The 24,143-nt window shown below is 34.9% G+C and overlaps 2 protein-coding genes across 2 annotated transcripts in view; one reads left to right on the top strand and one right to left on the bottom strand.

The window, feature by feature from the left end:
- Nucleotides 1-24,143, bottom strand: part of LOC105622764 (dedicator of cytokinesis protein 3) — a 55,186-nt gene that overhangs the window by 18,859 nt on the left and 12,184 nt on the right. The window lies entirely within an intron of this gene.
- LOC105622763 (innexin inx3) lies at nt 17,041-21,416 on the top strand. The gene is made up of 4 exons (XM_012204174.1): nt 17,041-17,203; nt 19,785-20,206; nt 20,443-20,838; nt 21,216-21,416. Exons 1-4 carry the CDS (start codon nt 17,041-17,043, stop codon nt 21,414-21,416), a joined length of 1,182 nt encoding a protein of 393 aa, XP_012059564.1.

Here is a 24,143-nt window from a genome sequence, read left to right as displayed (position 1 = left end):
AGAGAGAAAGAAGGGAAAGAAGGACAGGATATTTGCTCATTTCGCTCCAGTCGAGATTGGTCGAGATGCTGCGGTCGCAGACACACGATAAAGGTCGAGAAAGCAAAGGTGAGTTCACACGATGCGTATATCGTGCTCGAGGAGTCGCTGGTTCACCAGGAGGCCGTGCCGGTGAGCCCTTCTTGGTCCTTGAACTCGTCGCGACCGCTCGTCGCGAAAACGGTATCTTTTTATTGGCATGCTGCGCTGAACGAGCTTCAAGATCGCTGGAAGCTGATTCCTCGAATTTTAGAAGAAAAGGATTACACTCTAAATTTCTTACAGTGAAGTCTCATTCCAAGAAAGTGAAAATACAACCACCCTTGAAAAAAAGTGAAAATATTTCACTTTTTGAAAAAGAATGAATTTTTACGTCAAAGGAATGAAATCTCACTCCAAAAAAGTGAGATTTCACTCTAAAAAGGGATCTAAAGATCGTCACTTTTTTTCAAGAAGTGAAACATTTTCGCTTTTTTTTTTGTCAAGGATGATTGCATTTTCACTTTCTCGCAGTGAGATTTCAAGAAATTTAGAGTGTAACTTATACGAATTAAAAATACGCTCTCATACGTATGTTGAGGAAAATCCGATAAGGTGTTTGGTATTCATCATTACGACGTGATTATTAATCTTTCATCTTTGTAATGTACAATAAAGTATTGTTATTATATATATAAATATATAAATTATATATAAGAACAGATAATTTATTATTAGTTTATTTTCGTGTATACTGGCATCTACTTTTTCTTTTTGAACTGAGAAAAGCGGAGAGATGAACATTTCAGTGACAAGTTAATTCGTACCTCGCTGAATTTTTCGGAGAGCAGAAGGAAGCGCAGCGAGACAGATTATTTCAGAACGGTAGGAAACGAGGTACCAAACGAGCTGCATTTCTGCGATTTGCACTAACGTATATTTCGTAACAGTGTCAGTCGTAATAATTAAGACATGTAAATTCTGGTGCTTCCAGAAACGTTTCAACGTTTTCATATTTTCAATGCGAAAATTGCAAATCTGAAATGCGCGACGGAATAGACATTTACGTCATTCTCCATTTGAAAAATTCATATTTGACTGCGCACAATATTTGGAAGAAATATTAGGAACAGGAATAAATATTAGAAAAATAAAAAAATAAAAAATAAAGATTAAATGTGACAGATAATAATGAATGCAAAAATAAGACATAAGTATGTCTTATATTTGTATCCATAGTATAATAGATCTAGTCTTAGATCTTATTTATATCCATGCGTTACCTTTAATCTCTCTCCCTATTTTTTTAAATTTCTAATACCTAATATTTTTTCCGTGATGGTCAAGGCCTTAGTTCAAAATCGTTGGTAAAATTTTCTCTTTCTAAGTTCTCATACACAACCAACACTGAGAAATATGTTTTGATTAAAGAATAAGATTAGATTCGATTAAATCGACAAAAAGATCCAACATGTTGGATAATCACAGTTTAGTTACGGTAATCTGAAATTCTGTTTGACCTCACCATATAAAATAACCATACTCATCGTCTTTATGTTAATTTAATTAGAACATTTTTCTCAGTGTACGCAACATGGCATGTCCTTCGTCAGAAAAATTTCGCAAGATGACGCGTTAATTCCGTAAAACGGCGAAAGAGCCTACCAACACGGAAACTCGAAAGCGTGCGATCTCGGCAGGAAACTGCTGTACGCACCTGGCCCTCCCTCTTCTTCATCCGACCAAGCTCCCGGTCTGGGAGCAAAATGGCGGAGTGGTGGGGCCCCGAGCGAGTACTTCGCCATTCGCGTCAGTCGTTTTCCGGGCCCAGTCAGTGCGTCGTGTGCGCGAGTCTTATTCAGGATCCGTGTTCGCATCACGGAACAGAAGAAAGGAAGAGAAAAAGAGAAAGAGAGAGAGAGAGAGAACGCGTCGCTCGAAAGGCGCTTTGTTCCGGTTTTCCGTCCACTCGCTTCTGGTGCGCATTTTTGTGTCCGTTTCTTTTTTCGCGCTCATATTTATCAAGGAAAAATCACGAAGCGATTTTCGAGGATCGATCGATAGATCGATCACTCGAAGAAAAAAGGAAAGAACGCTCATCCCTTCCGAGGGACGAGAGACGAAGAACGATCTTTTAACCGAATCGGCGCATTGCTATTGTGCGCAGCTTAGGGCCCTCGAAAGGTTACCGTAGGGCCGAAAATCCAGTGCGAGGTTAGTTTCGGGTTCAACAGCCAACTACCACGACGTCAGGGGATAACGACAGCAACGATATTTCGCCGAGGGACTCGATATTGTGCTCGACAACAAACGGAAGGTATTGTCTGACAAGAAAGAAAAAAAACGCCAGGTGATTTTTCGCGATGCAAATCGATCGCGCGATCGACGCATTTCGCGCGTCCGATTTTAATTCCCGCGTCTTTGCGTATCGATTTGCACAGATTCGGATGGAGAAGTGAAATAAATAGGTAGCTAATAACTTTATTAGCGTCTATTTACTCTAACAAGCGCATTGATGTAAATAGATGCTATGGTAGAAATATGGAGCATGTTGGAGCGACGCGAACAAACATATATAACGCTCCAATAATATATAAACAAAGTCCGCAATGTGGTCGAAAGACCTTTGTTTTGAGGTCTCTTTCGATTGTTGTTGGAATCCGAGAAAGCCGGGATTCAGGAATCTTTCGGAGCTGGAACCGAAATTCCGGTGTGATTCCGAGATAGAGATTTCGATGCTTAGGCACGCTATGATCGAAACGCGAGGCACAGCTGACACAACGAACACGAGTTCCGTGTAAATCGGAAATTGCATTTACCGATCGAACCTCGATGCTCGAAAGCAAAGTTTACCGTTGACTTCATCGAAATAAGTCGCTTGCTCTTATCTATTTGTTCAGTCCAACTGGAGCTAGTTTTGAGATACTGCAGTAAAGAAGTAAATCAAGTTAACTAGAATGAATCAACGTAAACGAGCGTAACAAACGCTTTTCTTTTAGCAGAAAGAAAAAAAATGTTCCTTACAGAAATTTAATATTGGCCATTTCACCACTTTTCTATATTAAAAATATTAAAAATATCGTTAAAACAATGTTTTTAATACCCAAAATAAGTGATTAATTGGCCATTGTACTAGTAAATTTCTATAAGGGATTTCTATAAGACATATACTATTCGTCCATGTTCATTAAAACGAATTTACTGCTTGTTCGCGATCATTTGATCTGGATTCAGCCTCATAGATTACGGATCGTTCCACTGTCGGCTATTGCGTGGTACATCGTTCGATTGCTCTTCGACGAGCGGTTTCAACGAGCGCAACTCGCCGCAACTCGAAGTCGAGAGAGAAACGCGCGCGTCTTCCTCAGCAGCAGCACGCTTAATCGACCTCAATTGGCAAAGCAGCCGGTTGAGAACGAGCGATCGTTTCGAACCGATCCGATATCGGCTCGCACAAGCCTCGGAATGAGTAATCCTTCTTTCACCGCGCACACACAATTCCTATTACCTGCGTAACAAAGTACACTTCGTTACGAAGCACAAACTCTCGCATTACGTTGTTCTCTCCTGCCGCTGACTCGCTATTTCCAACCGGCATTCTCGTTTTTCGCTATTCGACACAATTACGTACGTTTATATATCTTCTTTTATGTGTGTTACAATGAAATGTATCTTCGGATCTATTTGCAGCATTAAAATATATGTTTTACTCAACTCAGATAAAATATATATATATATACACGTATATATCTTACTCGAGTAAGATCTATATAAATCTATAAGAATAATTGAATTATATCAATTTTTAATATATGCCGTTTAATTAGGTATAATTAAAATTATATCGGGCATGATTATTACTATAAATTATATTAATCCACAGAATTATAAATTTGTTTGCTCGCATATAAAATATTAAAATAAAGGCTTTATGATAAAATCAATTCAAAATGAATAAATTAGAAGCATAAAAATCAACGCTGGATTCTCTGTGCGTCAACAATTTTATATTTTTAAATTTATTGAAGATACTTACTGAAGGTAACCTAATTAGAAAGTCAAAAAGTTTGTTATTAATGTACAGTACGAAGTATAAAATTTAAAACGCACAAAGAATCCAGCGTTACTTCTATGCTCCTGATTTATTTCATTATACATATTTGTCTTCTGAAAGAGAGAATAGAATTTTCATGTCAACTAGTTCTAAGCGCTAACGGTTCACCTAGGAATGTGGAACAGGTCAAATTTTAATTCATTGTCCAGTTTGCCTTTGCTTCAGGCAAGGGCAAGAATGCTCTTTCCGGAAATCGGTAGACCTTTCCTAAACGGTAGGCATCTTCACCCGAGCTTCGACACAGGCAGGAGAAGCGACTCGAGAACGATCTCTCGATCACGAGCGGTTCGCAACGTGGCTACTTGTGTTCCGCTCGAGCGAGAACGGCTCGTGGCTCGTAAACGTGGCTCGATTAACGTGAAAAAGCGTCAACGCGCACGCGATCGATAGATCGTTCACGAGTCGAGTGAGTGAGAGACATATACATAAAATACAAAAATAAGATATGATAAACGCGAAAAAATAAAATGTGAACTAAATAAACATAGAAACGTGACGTGAAGGTATAAAGTAGAAGGCTTATTAAATTAGAGGAAAAGATATGCTGATGTGGTCTCCACTTAAAAGTCTTTTATAATTAATATTATCTCTTGCAAAAGAGATGTTTCTTCTTTTTAAATAGGTATCGTGAAACAATGGCTCACGACAATGTTTTTATTGATTATTTATCTATTCATCATTTTCGTATGATTTTCAATGTCAAATTTAACATGATTGAAAATTCGAACATAACAAAATAAAAAATTCCATTAAAAAACAAAATAGGAGCGTCTTATATCTCACTTATCATCTTCTTTAATAACAATTTTGAGAACAAAAGTGCTTTTCATTTGATGACAGAAGTCAACACAAGTATTGTTTTCATATCAAAAAAAGATAGAACAATGTTTGTATGGGCTTATATTATCAAAGAGAAAGCACCCAAAGATGTCTGCAATTTGATAAGATGAAGAAAATTTTTTTAAATATAGATAAATAACGAGATTATTTTCCATCAATAAAAGCTTAATTACCGACTCCAAAAAACCTATGAAATTTAATGTGCTGTAAATTAATGTGCTGTATTTTTGGACGTATTTTTTATCTTTCAGAGTTTCATATTTTTCTAATGCGATAAGAAATATCATTTTCAATCGTGAAAGACATTCCTGGCCCTTTGTTTTCAATAAATCGAACGATATACGCGATTCCGGTACGGTAGATAGGACTGATTCGTGATTTCCCTGAATGAGATACGGCGATGATAAAGAACCGATGAAAGGACCTTGTACTTTAGTACCAGGAATTCAGATATATATGCATAGCATTATCTGCCGCCTCCGCATTTCATGAAAGACATTAGAATTCTCCGCTTCTTTGTAATAAACGTTAGAAAAATCGATCGTGTAAATATACTATAAAAAGAGTAGGCGTCTCTCGTGAAGAAAAATGCTCTTGCAAATTTCTTGAGAAACTAATTATGAAAATTTATTTTTATACAAAATAACTACACAGAAAACTATACATATATATTATAATAAAAAAATAATCTAATAATATGAAACGATAAAATAAATAAGAATAAAGTGAACAAAGTCCTGATGATATAAACTGCAATGTACATGAAACGTTCTATAATAATGGCGTTCTAATAATGGATTTTTTTTCCTACACAGAGATAATCCGCGAAATGCATAGCTTCTATAGAAAATAACTGTAAAAGCCTCAAAGGCATAAATAAGATTTTTTTCACGTGTCTATGTGACATTGAAATTATAATTTGATTTTATTATTTTAGCGAATGCTGTTAATAGAGTTTTTATTTTAAAATTGTACCGACTATATGAAATAATTTAAGCTGAGAGAAAAATAAATTGGCACGATTTTAACGCTAATCGGTGCTAGCCGTGAGAAAACAATAGTCTGCCTCTATCTCTCGACATGCACTTGAAAAAATGCTTCTGACGTCGATTTCTCTACATCTGTGGTGTAAAGACAGTCTCCGCAGTCGATTTCTCAACCAGCCGTCATTCTCAAGGCCCTCGAAAGAACACAATTATTAAGAATGGACCATTCCTTCCGAATCATAAATCAAAATGAATTGTTTTGAAATCTATTATATCTAACAAAAAATATCCGGCATTTGTTAATTAAGTAACAAAATTTTTTTACAAAAATATGTGTATCACAAAGACATACAATGATCGAAAATAAAATCAATTTAGAACTCAAAATATTAAGAATAAAATTAGTTTATGAAAAAATAGTAAAACGATAAAAGTAAAATTCAAATAATTAATTTTTAAAAGCTTAAATTGTAATTTCTCAGTCTATTAAAATATTCAACAATGATTATACGTAATTTTGCATAATTTATTTATAATTCTAGAGTAGTACGTTATAAAGACAGAATGACGATCTAATTAATTATTATCATATTCATCTTATTTCTCATTATTATATCACTGCCATCTGTCGTTTTTCACGATGTCGAGACGCTGCCATTAACCTCCTCCTCGAACTCTATCGTCTTCATTCATTTTTCGCATCTCGAATGAATCGATGTGCATGCGTGCCTATCGAGCGTATCAGTAAAGCGTAGCGCTACTATAGTGCTACGAGTACGCTATGAAATATTAACGCGATGATGTTCGTTGACGTGTAAAATAACTTTCATGTACGAAGTCGGGCGAAGGCACGTCATACAATGTGTGTGTGTGTGTGTGTGTGTGTGTGTGTGTGTGTGTGTGTGTGTGTGTGTGTGTGTGTGTGTGTGTGAGTGTGTGAGTGTGTGTGTGTGTGTGTGTGTGAGTGTGTGTGTGTGTGTGTGTATAACGTGCATCAATCTTCAGAATTGTAACATATACGAATGATGTCATATAAAAGTATATTATCTATATAAATCTAGGTCTATATAAATATAATATAGTGTATAATATAATATGTGTAACGACAAAAACTTTTATATACTCTCTAAATCTGAATCAGTGGATAAGTCACTAATTATCCAGTGGCATACTTTGCACTGATAATCAGTGAAATTCAACTATTATAAAAAAGGAAGAATGTTTGAACATTATATAATTTCAATCTTCCAATACTATATTCATTAAATTTAAGCACTAAAACAAAGTTAGATCACACAATAAAGATTAGCTAGATTAGGCATCTCGCATTTAATCTCACATTTAATCTCACATTTAATTCACTGATTAGTGACAGTGGCATACTTGACATTGATATCAGTGATTATCCACTAATTCAAATTTAGAGAATACATTCGAGTCTTTTTCATAAAACCTCAATAATCAAAACTCAATAAATCTATCCCTTTATGAATTTTTTTAATTACTGGAACATAATAATAAGTTTACAATATTAATTACTTATTAATCTATTTTTATTTTATATAGAGATTAGTTTGAGACTCTTTTAATTAAAGTATTGATAATTCAAAAATTATGAATAATACTATATTAAATAAAACGAATAAGAAGAACATTTTTTCATTCCTCTTTGACATTTTATTTACTGGACTACATATGTCACTACAGAAAATAGAATGGCGATCTATCGTGTATTACGTAGCGTAGCCGCGAAAAAGACAATTCGGCTGAACAATAATTAACATAATTCGTACGGCCTCGTTCTCTATTTATACGCAATTATCGTGACGCGAACGCCATAAACGCCACAATCTCCATCGCGTCATCAGCACTGCTATGAGAAGAGTGAACGCGAGGAATCCGCCCGAGGTGGAACGTTTCGCGAAAAACTCGCGGAACGCGAAAATAACATTTCGCGGATATCGGCGAGTTCCCGCCTTTCACCCGACGTTCCTTCGACGAAGCGAATAAAATTATCCCTTCACTCCTCAGCTGCATTGCATGCGCTATCATTCGATGCGATCGATGGGACGATCCCTCGCACGATTGCAATCGGCTTCCTTGCCCATCACCAAGACACGGACTTGAAAAATCCACTGAAGGCGCGTTTTCCCACGTACGCTCTTTAACATCACCGATCTATACCCAACTCTGAAAGAATTTCAATTGAAAGCAGTGATCTTTGCAAGGAACACCTGCCTTCAAAAGCCAAGGACACGCTTTCATGAGCTACGTGAAAAGAGAGTGCACTTGCATCCTTCTGAATTTTCTAGAGAAAATATGAAGAAGCATTGATATGAAAATTTCTTGAAATATACTCTTTCTCGCTTTGTTGAGATTTAATAGGGAATCGTGCAATTTTCTATGGAATGGATGAAAATATGTGTATTACTAATGAAAATATGTATATTACGATCTAATACAATTAGGATTTGTACAAAAATATTATTTAAATATTTCATAGTTCCAGGATTTAATATTTCACGATTCTAATTATTAATTTATGATTGAGGGACGTCTCTTTCTCCGAAGAAGGCTACTGAAAATTTAAATTCGAGTGTCTACCCACTGTTTCGTCAACGTCGTGTTCACTTAAGAAATACAAGGAGACTTGGCAGAGTAGATAAGACGTCGAAGAGCCTGCACGGAGTTCGCGCAAGACACGTAACTGTAAATTCCCTTTCCACTCACGCGATGAAGCCGCCAAGAGTCGTCCTTTCGCCGCGAAATGAAAAAAAAGCTATCCGCACGCATGTCACGTGTGCCTTTCATGCACAATACGAGAAACCTTTTCTCGCAAAATATTCGCTGCAAATATAATAAAATTTGACTTTGAACAAATATCTACACTGAAAGAAAAGATCGACTGCTGCAGCAAATTAGATGGTAAAATATGGTATAGCATTTTTAATTGGCTGCAGTAGTCAATTTTTGGTTGCAGCAGCCAATTTTTGGTTGCGTTAGCCTATCCGCAATGTTAGTATACTCTCTAAATCTGGAGTGGATAATCACTGATATCAGTGCCAAGTATGTAATCAGTGAATTAAATGTCAGATCCCTAATCTAACTAATCTTTATTGTGTGATTTAACTAACCTTGTTTTAGTACTTAAATTCAATGAATATGGTATTAGAAGATCGAAATTAACGTGCAAATATCAGTTTTTTTTTAATTTTAGTTACATAATGCTCAAACATTCTTCCTTTTTTAGTTGAATTTCACTGATGATCAGTACAAAGTATATCGGTGAGTAATTAGTGACTACTGTATCTACTGATTCAGATTTAGAAAAGATTTCGAGAGATTAACGCAACCAAAAATTGGCTGCTGCATTGAATTAAAAATGCTATGCCATATTCAGCCAATCTTTTCTCTCAGTGTATTTCTTCTTTTTAGTGGAAAATTCATTATGTTTCTATATCAATGATACATATGACACATATCGAACTTCGAATTATGAAAATGCATTCGTGGAGAGCATTTAATGTACAAATACAAGTGAAAAGGATAGTCACTGCTGCTCGCTCGTTCTAAACTCGGCGAATTCCTAATAAAGCATTGACCAAGTATGCCTCGCGTGCAATTACAACGTAATATGAGGGAATTGCATAGACAACGGCTCCTTATATATATTTCCCAGACGGCATATTTCATTCGCGTGACTTGAAGTGATTAAAAGTTTCGTTAATTCAAGTTATTAATAATCTAAAAAGCAAGATACTTTTACTTTTAGAGTTTCATCTTTGTAACAGAGAGATATATTTCTCTTCGTATGAATGCAAATTCAAGAAAACGATTCTCTCAAAGAGAATATGTTTCCTTCGTATTTTTTTTTCCTTTCTCTGTGTTTAAATGCGAAATGTCAAACAAGTTGAATTCGACACATCGAGTACGGACAGCTTTTGCGGAATCACCGTACGTGAATAATCGTAAGAGCGATATATGTCTCCCCGTGACACGCGAGACACACACAATTACTCGGATGGCGATTATAAAACTCGTATCTTGATCGCAGCGTGCAGCATAGCGAATGGTCGTTGATACAATAATTTACAGCACGTTGCGCTAATTTAATTTTTTTAATTTAATCACTGTCGAGGGCGGCCGTTTATCCACGGCCAATCGTGTTATTAATTCATACATGCGATCTCAAACTATCACTGTACGATATGATATCAGTCAACGAGAACCAGGTTACAATTCAAGCTCTCCGAATTAAAGATTCATTTTTTACATATCGATTTACTTTCGTTCCATGCTGTAATCTGAAATATTAAATGAAGTTATAAATTAAGCATCACGCTGTTAGGTGTATTTCCGTGAAATATTTTTACATTTTACATTAATTCATTTATTATTAAATAAAAGATGTATATAAAAAAGTTACAAATATTCAGAAAATGTTTTTAGAAATTACAGGCATCTCAGATACGTTAATTTTTTAATAAGAACTTTTAAAGAGAACCATTATAGTGTCTCCTCGCCAAGTTGTATAAAACTCCAGTCGCATCCGGAAAAAAATGTGATTCATACTATCGAGGAAAGTCCTTAGCTCGGCTGATTTCCAAGAAGTTTCCCTTGAATCACATTTCTCAGCGATATATTCAATGAAGATAGCTAAAATGTCTTTTCTACGTATTGAATAATGAAAAATGTGTGTCGTCATAAGTAATAATGTAGCATTTTCAGAATCTTTATACAACATAAATATATCAGAAATATTACAAGAGCAATTTTCATTATGAACATAATATGTTTTCGCATTAAATTTATTCAAATTTTCAGCATATTAAGATTTTTATAATAGATGCCTATTAAGCATTTAATGTACGAAAATTTAATGTATGATATTATTTCAGTAATTTAACTACGTTTTTAAATCCGATAAAATTTTTGGCGCGTTTAAAATGATTACAAATTTGGAAAAAACATATATATATGTAAATATTTACTATATAATACATAATTTACATTGACTTATTTAAGTATCAAAGATCCAATTTCGACCGTTATGGTCGAATTTAATTCCTATTCTCAATTGATTGTATTCTCACATGTACGGTCTAATAGAATTCTCATTGAACATAATCCAATGTAATAATAACGCAATGTAGAAGTATCATTGACTTGAGTCTGCGATAATAAATTAGATTAGCGTAATGTTGGGTCTCGCATCGCGATATGAGATTCAAATTGATATTATTCGATCAATATTCAATCCGGATTTACGTCGCGGCTTTCAAACCTCGCGCCCGGATGAATAGCGTCCACGTTTCGAGTGATCTCCATATCAGCAAATAACGCTCGAGTACATAAATCACGTCCCGATTACACTCGCGCTCGGTGCTGTTTCTTTCTCTCTCTCTCTCTCTCTCTCTCTCTCTCTCTCTCTCTCTGCATTAGCAGCTGTTATTAGTCCGTACATGTATGCGTAAATCACGTTACTACGACCGCGATCGTTGTTTCGACCTACAAATCGCTCTAGTTTCTACATCACATAGCGTAACCAGCACGCATAAATCATTCTCGTATTACCTGTTAACCGTTGAATCGACCGAATTTTGCTGAGCATCTCCATCTCTGATATCGTAAACCATAAAACCGCCGGATTTTACAATCTCTTTCGATCTTCTTCAACAAGAAAACTCCAAATATATATTTGGCGACTTATTCATTATACATTCGCCTTTCGTCACTAAATTCTCATAAACACATCGTTTTAGCATTGCAAAGTAAATTTATAAATCTTGTGCCTCGTTATAATTTCATGTGTATAAAAATTCTTTTCAATCTTTTCTAAATTATTTTTGTGCTACTTTTTGTGTCGAATATCTCTCGGAGATTAACTTCGGCGAAAACTTCGGGAATATAAATAAAGAAATTCACCTTTTTCACTAATGTTGAATTCGAGGAATTATATCAATTATACGTTACTAATAATATAATGGAACAGTACAATAGCATTATGGTATCGCCCTGCAGAAATAGCTGTACGAAAGTTTCCTCTTGCCGTCTGCTTTTTACTTCTGCCTTTCTTTTCCCGCTTCGCAAAAACCACAGGTTTTGCGACGCTGCGGACGAAATCCCGGATCTGTCGCGGACAAAGAGTCTCCATTTTTCTCGATCGTATATTAGCAACTCGAATCCGGCGCATCGGCAGCGACGGCGGCGGTCTCGCGCGATCCCAAACCTGTTTTCTGCATCCGTAACCTGATACGGACAATTCGTACGAGATTCGAGCCGCAGCAGCACCGACGGTCGTGAGAAGAAAGCCTTCTTCAGAAATCCACGTCGACCAGTGGATTCGCGGAGCTGCGTTATGCGCCGCTCATTTAGAAGTAACGTTTAACGCCTTATCCAATAGTATTTCTCTCATCAGTTAGATTAATGATGCAATTTGCAGAAATTTCAATGAATAAAATGAATAATCGATCGCCTGGAAAATAAAAAAAGAAAATGTCAAAATTAACGCGGGTAATTCTTTATTATTACAATAACGATGATATAACTGCATAAATGCAGTAATATAACTGAGATTCATAATTTTTAGATGCTGATGATGCAAGAGAAAGAAGAATGGATATGTGTAGTTACATGTGACATTTTATTCTTTTCGAGTTGAATAGTTCGTGAAAATTCGCTTGATTTAGTAACTAAAACTTTAGTCATGAACAGAAGCGTCGAGCGGTGACGACAAAATTCCACTTCGTGTTCACGACAGGATTTATTGCCACGACGAATAGAACATAAACCTCTTTTCGCTCGGTATATACCGTATCTACGATTACGCAACGCCGTAAAAATCGTGTTCTAACTAGAGATGTATAATCAAAACGATTTTATGGTTACAACATTGAAATAGTGATACATATACTTTTTAATGTAAATTAACAAATAATACGCGGATTAAATAATAAATAAAACATAAAATAATAGCAAATAAAAGAAATACAAATAGAATAAATACAATACACACAAATGTATTACATAGTAAAGAACGAGGTAATAAAATCAAAGAATTTGCATAACAATAAATAATTATTTTTATGTCACCGCCATTCGCAATATAGTAGTAAATGTGATTTTCTTCGCGAAATTGCATAAGTCCATAAATTATTATCCAATATATTTTCCAATATATATTTTCAAATGTCACGTATAGTTCATCGCGGTAATTCGAGAAATATGATTAATCAAGGCGAGATATGTAAAAGGGTATTGGCCTTTCTTGTCGTCGTCGTCATCGTCGTCGTCGTCATTCAATTTACGTAGTTGTACCCCACTCTATCCAAGAAACCAGCAGCAGCCAACTGGTTTAACTTGACTGGTACGTTCCCTCGGTACGAATGTCACGAGAAGGCATGACGGAGGCACTTAAAAATTTGTATGTCTCCGAGAAAATACCGTATGAAACATTGTTTTATTTTTCTCACGATTCGTAGTACGATCGTTGCTGATAACATGCTTCGAAGGTTTCGCAGTTGTAAAGGAGACATACAAAAAAGCATTTGTCATTGAAGGCGATTATGAGACAATTAGGCTGTATTAATTTCGCGAAATTGTTCTACGTAACGGAATATTGCAAGAAGAAAATTATATACGTGCAACCGCCTACGTTTTCATTTAGATAATATCTAGATTTGATGGGTTCTATATAATTAGTTTTTATCTCGAGATAGAATCATGCAACGCAGTAAGTAAATAAATTATATATAATTAAAAATATATAATTAATATATAATTAACCTAAGCCAACCACTTATGAATTCAACGGGCCTTATGCGATATTTTACATTGCTGTAACGTTTTTATAATATAATTTGAAGACCCGGATTAAATTTAAACATTTTAGAATTTTTTTCCAAAGTAATCATTTTTTACGAATTTTTCCAATAAAAATTTCTTTGAAGCTTGTAATTAATTGAAAATAACATATTATTTATTTGAATCATTTATCTGTCTTTGTTTGATTTCGAGGTATAAATTTTATACGAGGTATAAATTTTGAGCTAAAAAGTACGTATTCAGTCCAGAGATGTGGCGTGATAAAGTTGCAGACCTTCACAAAACTTGATGTGGCCAGTGTGAAAGGTAACCAAAAATAACAATGGCTTGTTAGGGCTTGTTAAAAAGAAGAGTAATTTCTATCAATGTATGAAATTCGATCTAAAGTTCTTGCGAACGATGCACTACGATTGGTAAATCTGCTGACGAATCGAAATTTCACATATTCGACGTGTATATATGAAATTAGCATCTTTAAATGACAAAGTCCAACTAAGTTCGCAATCTTACAATCCGTTTTGATTTTGCGAGAATGTTCTCGTTAAAAGACTCGTGCGGATCGACTTCTCACAAAGGCACGTGTTCTGACTCAACTAATTTAAATAATAAAATTCCGACGCGAGCAGTAAAGATACGAGTTCATCTATTCGTCTCTAAATCTATTCGTCTTTTGTGGAAAATAGTTTATCGCTCCAAATATTCTTTTGTAAAGAGAGACAAGCATCTGAACATTAGAATTCAGTGAAATTGTTAAAACTTTATTACGAACTACATTATTCTGAAAAACTGTATTTTTTACAAATTATGACATACTTAATTAATTTTCTTATTATGAAGTAATACTATAGTTTATTTTTGTAATTATCTACCACTTAATTCTTTTATGTAATAATAACTATGTACCAGATGCTTTTATTATACGCGCTTTTATTTCTTTATATGTCATGAGATTAATTAATCACATTACGTCATGCATTAACGAGAATATACTTCTCGTGACCGCGGAATAACGAGCGTGTTCTTCAGATGCGCGTATATTAACGCAAGTCGGGTAAAGCCTAGCCTTCTATGCTTCCATTATAATCACGCGCGATTACACTGAAAAGCAGGAGAGCCACAAAGCCACAATACCTCGAGATAAAAACGTAAGCTCGAGATAAAAAGTTTCGTACATCAATTTCTTTTTCTGAAGAAACTGAAGAAGATTTAACTTATTAATTCTCTATTTAAAAGATGAAAAGAAATTGAAAAATTATTATTTAACCAGCACGGTTCTAAATTTTTTTTTACATATTATTCTTTCGAATTCATCTAAGATTGTCAAAAAATGAGAGATCCAAATGCGAGAGATAACTTTTAAAATCGTTTCTGGGTTCCATGAAGATCAATCTCTGTTGCAAATGCAATTTCTGCAAAATATGTGCGATCAAGTGGTGATTCCCGAGGTAAAAACAAGCACGTGTCGTTCCAGAAATCCGATGACCACGAAAACGAGAGGGAAGAAAGGTCGCATCGGGCTTTTGTTTCCTGACGAGACAATCTACGGGTCGAGGTGTGTGGCGCTTAGGACGTGTTCTTCTGTCGCGCTCTCTCTGCACATATCGATCTTCTCATACACATCTGCCATTTCCGGTCGCGCGCACGACGTTATTACTATGGACACATACATCGGGGGGGTGAGAGGACCTTTTTCGTCGAGGGTTCGTGATGGATATTCGAAAGGGCGACACAGGGGAAAACAGCACGAAATCGCGTCATCCCGCGTTACTAGCGCAACAATCTCGCTGAATGGAATCGCGGCGAAGCACTTCCTTTTGTTCAAAAAAAGGAACGGGAATAGTTGTCGTGAGGTGACAATTGTCTGCAATCAGAATTTATGTGCAAAATTTATCTGCAGAAAGGAATCCATATAGGTCATTTTACAATCGGTCTAGTAAAAGCAAATTATTTTCCCATTGACTATAGTTAGTAAGTAAGGATGACAATTTGGGCCTGCAGTACTGGCAATTATTATAGTAACTGGTACTAGTCCAGTAATGGTACTAGTTCAGTTATTTTAGCCAGTGATTTGCCAGTGATGGCCTAATATTGGTTATCTACTGGTTAATGAAACTTTGATCGTCATTGATTGACAGCCAATCATTTGATGGCCCAGTACTGATTGACAGAATCTTGGTCGTCAGTTGATAGTACCATTAGCTAAGCATTGGATTCATTGTTAACTGCTGGCAACCTTAAATGGAAAGTTAACGAAAAAAACTGCTAATTCCTAAAGTTATCTCTTGAATTCTCATCTCAGTTTTGAGTTTTTCTACAAATTTTTCAAACAAGATTTTAACACGGAGCTGCAATCGATTGATAGAGTTAATATTTTGTCTAATTTACAAGTGACCAGTTTAATCGAATCTTACTGTTAATTTATATTTTAAAAACTTGTCTTTCGCGAAATTCAATTAACTCCTTAAACCGATAATTGTTACCAAAAAATCAGAATCGGATAAGATTAATTGATTGATATGGAATCTAGTTTGCCATGGAGTTTACTACCGGAACCTGTAATTGAATTAATTATGAGGTGATCTACTGTACGATTAGCATAGAACTCGGCGTAACCTCGTTTTTCTTTCAAGCAATGCTTGCACAATTCAGTCACTATAAATTACTGACTTATATGATAAGAATGCTAATGCTGCCCCTCGCCGTTTGAGTTAATGAAACGCACTTCTAATCACGATCAATCAGCTGGCATTTATTATGCATAACGGGAATATAATCTGATTGCTCGTCAACTGAAAACAGCCTTTGTTTCATTCGTACTTCTCGACTGTTTTGCTGAATTCATTTCCATAATATCTAAGAATCACATATGAACGCTAACATTTTTGTGTCCTTTTAGAATAATAATAACACAATCGAATTTGCTGACATATTTCTGTATTATTTTTCTCTCTAGAGAAAATTTCAGCAGTCAATGTTTTTTTTAATTATGAGTTACAAGATCAGAAATGAAACGTTTTCCATAAACAAAGCATCGGAAATAAAAATAAATGATAAAACTAGTTTTTCATTTAATTTTATGTGTGCGTCTCTTTGGCGGAATGTTAATTTAAAACTCGATTGCTAAAATAAAAATCAGGAGTTTATGAAATGGAGTGACAAAAAATATTACCGTTATTTTAAGCTAATTCTCGTTCATTGACAATTCTATCGATGATGATAAAAAATGAAGCATCTCATCTTTTTACAGATTAAACGAAAATGGCGGTATTTGGCTTGGTCTCGGCGGTCGCCGGGTTCGTCAAGGTACGATATTTGATCGACAAGGCTGTTATCGACAACATGGTCTTCAGAATGCATTACAGGATCACGTCGGCCATTCTGTTTCTTTGCTGCATTATTGTTACGGCCAATAACTTGATAGGTAAGATATCTTCTTTCAATTTCTGCCGTGTCTGTCAAAGATCTTTTCTCTTATATCTCGAGAATTCTAGAAATCCTTGAAAGTTTTCTAGAAATACAATCGAGAAATTTTCTTATGTTGCGATTATCTTTGACTTTTATCGTTGACTTTTAAAATGTCTTCAAAATAAAGAAGACGATTATTATTGTCTTAGTTTATCCAAACATAAAGCGACTAAAAATGAGAATTTATATTTAATACAACAGCAAATATGATAAATGTCGTCGGTAAATATAAAAACTTTTATAAAAGAACAGGGAAAGGTTCGGCGATATTTCAAAGCGCAAGTTTCAAAGAACGAGTTTAAAAATAGAAGACGCGAAGATGAGAATCATTTAAGCTGCATAGGATATCGCCAGGTTAAAGATCAAGTGACTACTTGAATCATAAGCCAAGTGCAGCTGGTCGCCACCTAATCAGATGGTGATTAAGGAGACTCGGAGGCGAGGTGATGACATCGCGTCTCGAGACGTTTATATCAAAGATCGAAGTCTTCAAACACAAATTCTATGACGCTCCTTTATCACCGCATACCGGAGACAGTGTTTAATGTTGCGACGAACGGTTGATCAGAAGAGGAGCCATGTTCACATCTAATGATCATAACATACCACTTGACGTACCTGTTTCTTATTACGGCTGTCGGTGAATCGAGGTCGAGTCGCGTGATTAATGACGAGCGAATCTCTTTGATTACGCGGGATGAAGCAGTTGGGAAGTAGCAATTATGCTGTAAATGATTACATGTATGTAACATTGGAAAAGAACGTATTCCTGTCTACTCCTCGTTGGCTCCTGTCAAGCTCGAGACGCGAATGGATTGTGTTAATAAAAAAGTTACAGATCAATGAGTTAAATAACCTACAAAAATTTATTGTACAAACTTACAGAGTATACGGCAGTGATAAATCATCATAATTCTAACCTGCGAAATTAGACATTCGATATTTCAAAGATCTTTAAAAAAATTTATGATCTCGAAACTCGCGCTCGTTAAGATGATCAAATAAACCATGAGTTTGTGAACCGTTGCGTAACTTAATTGTCTATAAACGGTATGATGCGAAACATCTGGTACGCATGCGAGCTATACGTTATACAGCATACATGTGACTTGCATTTACAAAAAGGAAAATCTCGGGGAAATCTATTCATCCTAACTATATTTTCTACTCTCATTTGCTTTTCTATTTCTCCTCAATGCATCAACATGCATCAATTTTAAACGTTTTATAAAACAACATCTTTTTTTTATATCATACTATAAAAATGTTATGATCGTATATTTCTTTTATATCATATATTGGGTTGTCCGAAAAGTTCGTGCCGCAAAAGATTTAAATTTAATAAATGTATACTAAAATAAATGTATACTAAAAATAAATGTATACTTAAATCTTCTGCGTTTCAATTTTCCTTCAAAATCGGCACGAACTTTCCGGACAACCCAATATTTCTAAAGTAACATTGATTTTTTTATTTAATGTATTAAAAATAATATTTACAATCTTTTTAATTTTCTTATTTAGATGAAAACTATTGGCGTGGCTGCATAATTTTTTTATAAATTTGTACATTGATTCTTTATTATATAAATCCGTTACTCTTGTTAATTAATTAATATTATTAATAAACAATTTTTCATAAAAAGTTTTCATAAAAAGACTTGAAGGCGAATAACAGTGCAGAAAATATGTAATTAATAAAAAAGCAGGTATATTATCTAAATTCATGTGATTAAAACATACAGTATGTGTATTGCGAATTTAATATTCAGAATAAACTTTAATGTATTATCAAGACGTCAAGTAAGATAACTTGATGCTCAAGTTTCGAGTGGTATCGTCTAGTCTCATAAAACCACGCAGCATCCACTAAGCAATTCGTTCACAGCGCATCACGTGTCATGTATAAAGAATTATCTTCGTAAGCATAGATAACGTTTCTGCGACATTTACTAATCACGGGAGATTAACATGCATTACGGCAATTTCATGGGATAATTCTAGTGATCGTGCTTGTAAGATAAGCGATAAACGTACAAAGAAAATGCTTCTTCAAATTTTTGTAACTTATTATTTATATACATATATACATATATATATACATATACATATATATACACATATATATATATATATATATATATACACACATATACTTGTATAAAATTAAGCTATTTATAAATCGTGTTTATAATTTTATCAGGCAGTAAATCAAAACACTTAAAAAAATTACTTAAAGAATACACATAATATATATAAAATATATTAAAATATATATTAAAATATCCAAAAATACATGATACAATTATAAAGACTATTCCTGAAATCTGAGACGAATTAAAGATTGTGTAAAATATACATTTTACGTTTTATACATTTTAAGATTCGAAAGATTCGAATCTAACCCGCATCTCATCTCTCACGTAATTTATGTTATATCTCGCATCTAACTAGTAAATATACAGAGAGACCATCGATTTCATCGATCGTGATCGTAAAACGGCCGCGGCCTGTAATCCTTTGTCTTTCTTTCGCAGGCGATCCCATCAACTGCCTATCGGAATTACCCTCCGGCCATGTGATCAACACGTATTGTTGGATCACGTACACATTCACGCTGCCGGGAAACCTCGCGAAGCCCGTGGGTACCCACGTGCCCCATCCGGGTCTAGGTGGCGATTACGGGGAGAAAAGGTACCACTCGTACTACCAATGGGTGCCGTTCATGTTGTTCTTCCAAGGCGTACTGTTCTATTTACCACATTGGATGTGGAAGCAGTGGGAGGAAGGTAAAATCAGGATGATATCCGAAGGCTTAAGAGGTGCCATGATCGACACTAAACAGGAACGTCAAGCTAAGACCGAAAGACTGGTTCAATATCTCATGGAGACCATGCACTTACATAACAGCTATGCTGCCGGATATTTCTTTTGCGAGGTCCTCAACTTTATCAATACCGTGAGTATACGTTTATGACATCAAGAAACTATCTAGAAACGATATTTGAATGATTTGAATGACACTAGCATTTAAATCTCGTTTTTTAAATATAATTTCGCGTAATTTCATCACTACAGAATGTTTTTAAATTATTATAAAGGCTACGAAATATACACAGGATATTAAAATATTTCTACAAAAGTAGGCTCATACTCTTTACATTAATTACTGAAACAATATCTTGTCTGCTCCAGGTTGGTAATATCTTCTTCGTAGACACATTTCTGGGCGGCGCTTTTCTTACATATGGCACGGATGTGTTGAAGTTTAGCAACATGAATCAGGAGCAACGTACTGATCCGATGATCGAAGTATTTCCACGCGTAACTAAGTGTACTTTTCACAAGTTTGGTGCCTCAGGTTCGATCCAGAAATTGGACGCGCTCTGCGTGCTCGCGCTCAATATTCTCAACGAGAAAATTTACATCTTTCTGTGGTTCTGGTTTATCATATTAGCTGTCTTTTCTGGATTGGCGGTGTTGTACAGCATGGCCATAGTATTGATGCCCAGCACACGCGAAACGATTATCAAGAAGCGCTTCAAGTTTGGCACATCAGCTACAGTTGGCACGCTCATCCGAAAAACTCAGGTAGGTTTTTCTTTAGTTAGTCCAATTATAATTTTAATCTCGCGAAGAAAATGCTCTTGTAAAAGATGTCGATAGAATTTGTTGAGTGAATATAATATATAGTAGCATAATAATCTGGAAATACTGACAAATATATTAAAAAGTTTCGGTTCATTGAACGATTATTTACGAACGCGGTAATCTACTTAAGAATTTAATAGAAACTCTCGAATAAAAGTTGAGGGACTCTATAACTGTTGACACGATGCAACTTTTGTAAATGAAATCTTCACGGATAATGGAAATATAAAAATATCTTTTTAAATGAAATTATAACATTCTTACATTTTAACGTGACATTTTATTTTGAAATTTAAGAAGAAAATTGAATTTTGCAGGTTGGCGACTTCTTAATGCTTCATTTGCTGGGTCAGAATCTGAATCTCATGACGTTCAACGAAGTGCTAGAAGAAATGTGCCGTCGTATACAATTCGGTAATGATGCATCGCCAACATCAGTACCTTCGGCACCCAGCACCCTCGAAATGTCGCCAATGTACCCGGAGATCGAGAAATTCAGCAAGGACACCGAGATCTAAATGCGAAAAGAAACTCGGCCGTCGTTGCTATTTTCCACTGCCCTTCTCCCCCTTTTACTTGTTCGTATTGTGATAATATCGAGGGCGGTTTTGCAATGCCGTCATCTCGATGCCAATAAAGAGACAGGTTCGTGCCGCGCTGTCGACTACATTATCGCGCGAGAAGCTATATAAAACCATACGCGCATCGGACGTCTCCCTGCTGTCCATCGGGGCTCATGTTTAACGTAGCCTTACTGTCACACGACACTCGTAAAACGTAAGCTCAGCATTAAAAAAGTCTTGATACTTGTTTCCTGTCAACGAGAGTGAGTTTCGCTCATTATCGCGTCCTTGTTAAAACGCGAAGTGATCCTTGACGTTTATGTTCCATGAGACTTCCAATTGGAAATTTGAAAACTGCATCTTGCAAAGTGTATATTAATCTTTATTTCCTTTGTTTAATCACTTTTCATTCAAAATTGTTATGCAATTCCGATTGAAGATTCACTCGACAATTTCATTATATTTGCTCGCGTATGAAATAATACATCAATAAATTTGTACAAATTAATGCGTGAATTATCTCGGTAGTTTCTTCGTTGAAACTTTTGTCATTACAAGATGTTCATTTATCATTGTTATATTGCTATTATGCAATTCGAATATCTGAGCTTGGATTGGAGAACATGAACATAACCTTCGTCATCTCCTTATTCAGCTTACAATCATTACGAGATTTTCATGTACCATAAAAACAAAGTTAAAACGCGTAAAATCGCACAAACCAACAAGGCTTTTTGTCGATTAGTTCTCCAATGAGATTTCTATTGTATTACTTATTTTTTCTTCTTACAAGTATTTTCGCTTGAATAGCAAATCACATGGGAGAATTACGTAACGAGCATTGTATTTCAACATGTCAATCAGACTTGTCTATCAGAAGAACGCATACTAATTGTCTTACACTGCAGCGGCACGAACCGATATTAGATTTATATCAAATATATAAATGTAGATGATAACGCGCAATGCTCTCAGATTATAAGACGTATGCACATGTAATTGTTTACAATCGTTAAGTCGCAACGTTTTCAAATGTGATAGTCATTCCCACTCGCTATAATATCGAGTCATTTTGATTATTAATCATTTGTTCCATATAAATTTATTCAATGCCGATTTATTTCGCGATTTGAGGAAAGAAAACGGCCACATGAGACACGCGAATTCATAACAGTGTTCACTATCCAACATTCCTTTTATACCATCAAAAGAACAAAATAAAAAGCAGGCATCGAAGCGGTGAATGTATCGCTAAATACATTTGCATATTACTTGCTTTTGCAATATGTATAACAAATATCCCGCAAATCGCTTACATTAGTTAGGGAGCGCGGCAATATTTTATTCAAAGTGACGTAAGAGAACATTCATTATTCCATTATTTGTGACGAAAAATGTATCGACGTTATAACGACCTCGTCACAATCACACAGAAATTCAAAGACAGGAATATGCTGCTCAATAACGAATTTTCTAATCTTTTAAATAATTGTACGTATATATATTGTATATGTATATTAAGTATATTCGAATATCCGAAGGTTTTCGAACATAAGACGATTAATATGAAGCTTAAAGTTTGAAGGAATACAGCGAAATCCGAGGATTTAAACAATAATATCATAGAATACTACCGCGTGCTATCACATTGTCAATGAAGATATAAAAATATTGCGACTTTATACTATAGAAGGTGTAAAGTAATTACATTTTATTTTATCTTTATTTTATCTTTATTAGCCTACCTATAGTAGTTAATAGAGATAAAGTAACGTGTCAATATTTCAAGTAAAAGGAACAAAACAAATGTTCATACATTCATTATTTTTTCTATTTCTTTACGCGAGTATTTTCACGTGACTGGCATTAAAGATTGTAACAAAGCTTAAAGCAAATAATATATTGAAATTTGATTGAAAAAAGAATTATGCGAACAATCTCGTGTTAATATGTAGTCAAACGTTTCACGTCTTTTTCGCAATTCACTTATAAGGGATCTCACATGTCTAAAAATCTATCAAAATAATGTTTAATTTTTTGCAAATATAATATTAATTCCTGATATTATCTTCACGATATTATCTTGCGATACATTAATAATTAAAATATTTTCGTTTTTAACAATGTAATATTTAACGTAATTAGGTACTGCATTAACGCTGATTGGAAATTGAATTGCTTCAATTTATTAGGAAGAACGATATCTTCGAATATTATGTTGTCTCCTAAGTAAACTTTATTTGACGCGATTAATTATCACGTACACAATAATCTTCCTTCTTGTTAATAGAAATAATAGAAACTTTCCATCGGATACATTCCCCATATCCTCTTGTCCGCGAGAGTAATGTATAAGCGCTACCGACAATAATTATATATATAATAATATAACGCTTATATAATATGATCCTTCCCTTTACGATATCCGCAACCCGTTAGATTACGACAAACGCGCTTCGAGTGATATCTTAAGATAGATGTTTAAGATGAACGAGAGAGAGAGAGAGAAAGAGAGAGAGAAAGAAAGAGCGAGAGAAAGAGAGATCAATTATATAGGTATAATAGTTGTTCGTAAAATGTGCCTTTTATATATACACACACACACACACACATATATATATGTATATATGTATATATATATATATATATATACACACACACACACACACACACACAACAAAC

Source organism: Atta cephalotes (genome assembly GCF_000143395.1).
Source record: "Atta cephalotes unplaced genomic scaffold scaffold00048, whole genome shotgun sequence".
NCBI lineage: Eukaryota > Metazoa > Arthropoda > Insecta > Hymenoptera > Formicidae > Atta > Atta cephalotes.
The sequence above is the reverse complement of the archived record's forward strand: the minus strand, read 5'-3'. Positions and strand labels throughout refer to the sequence as shown.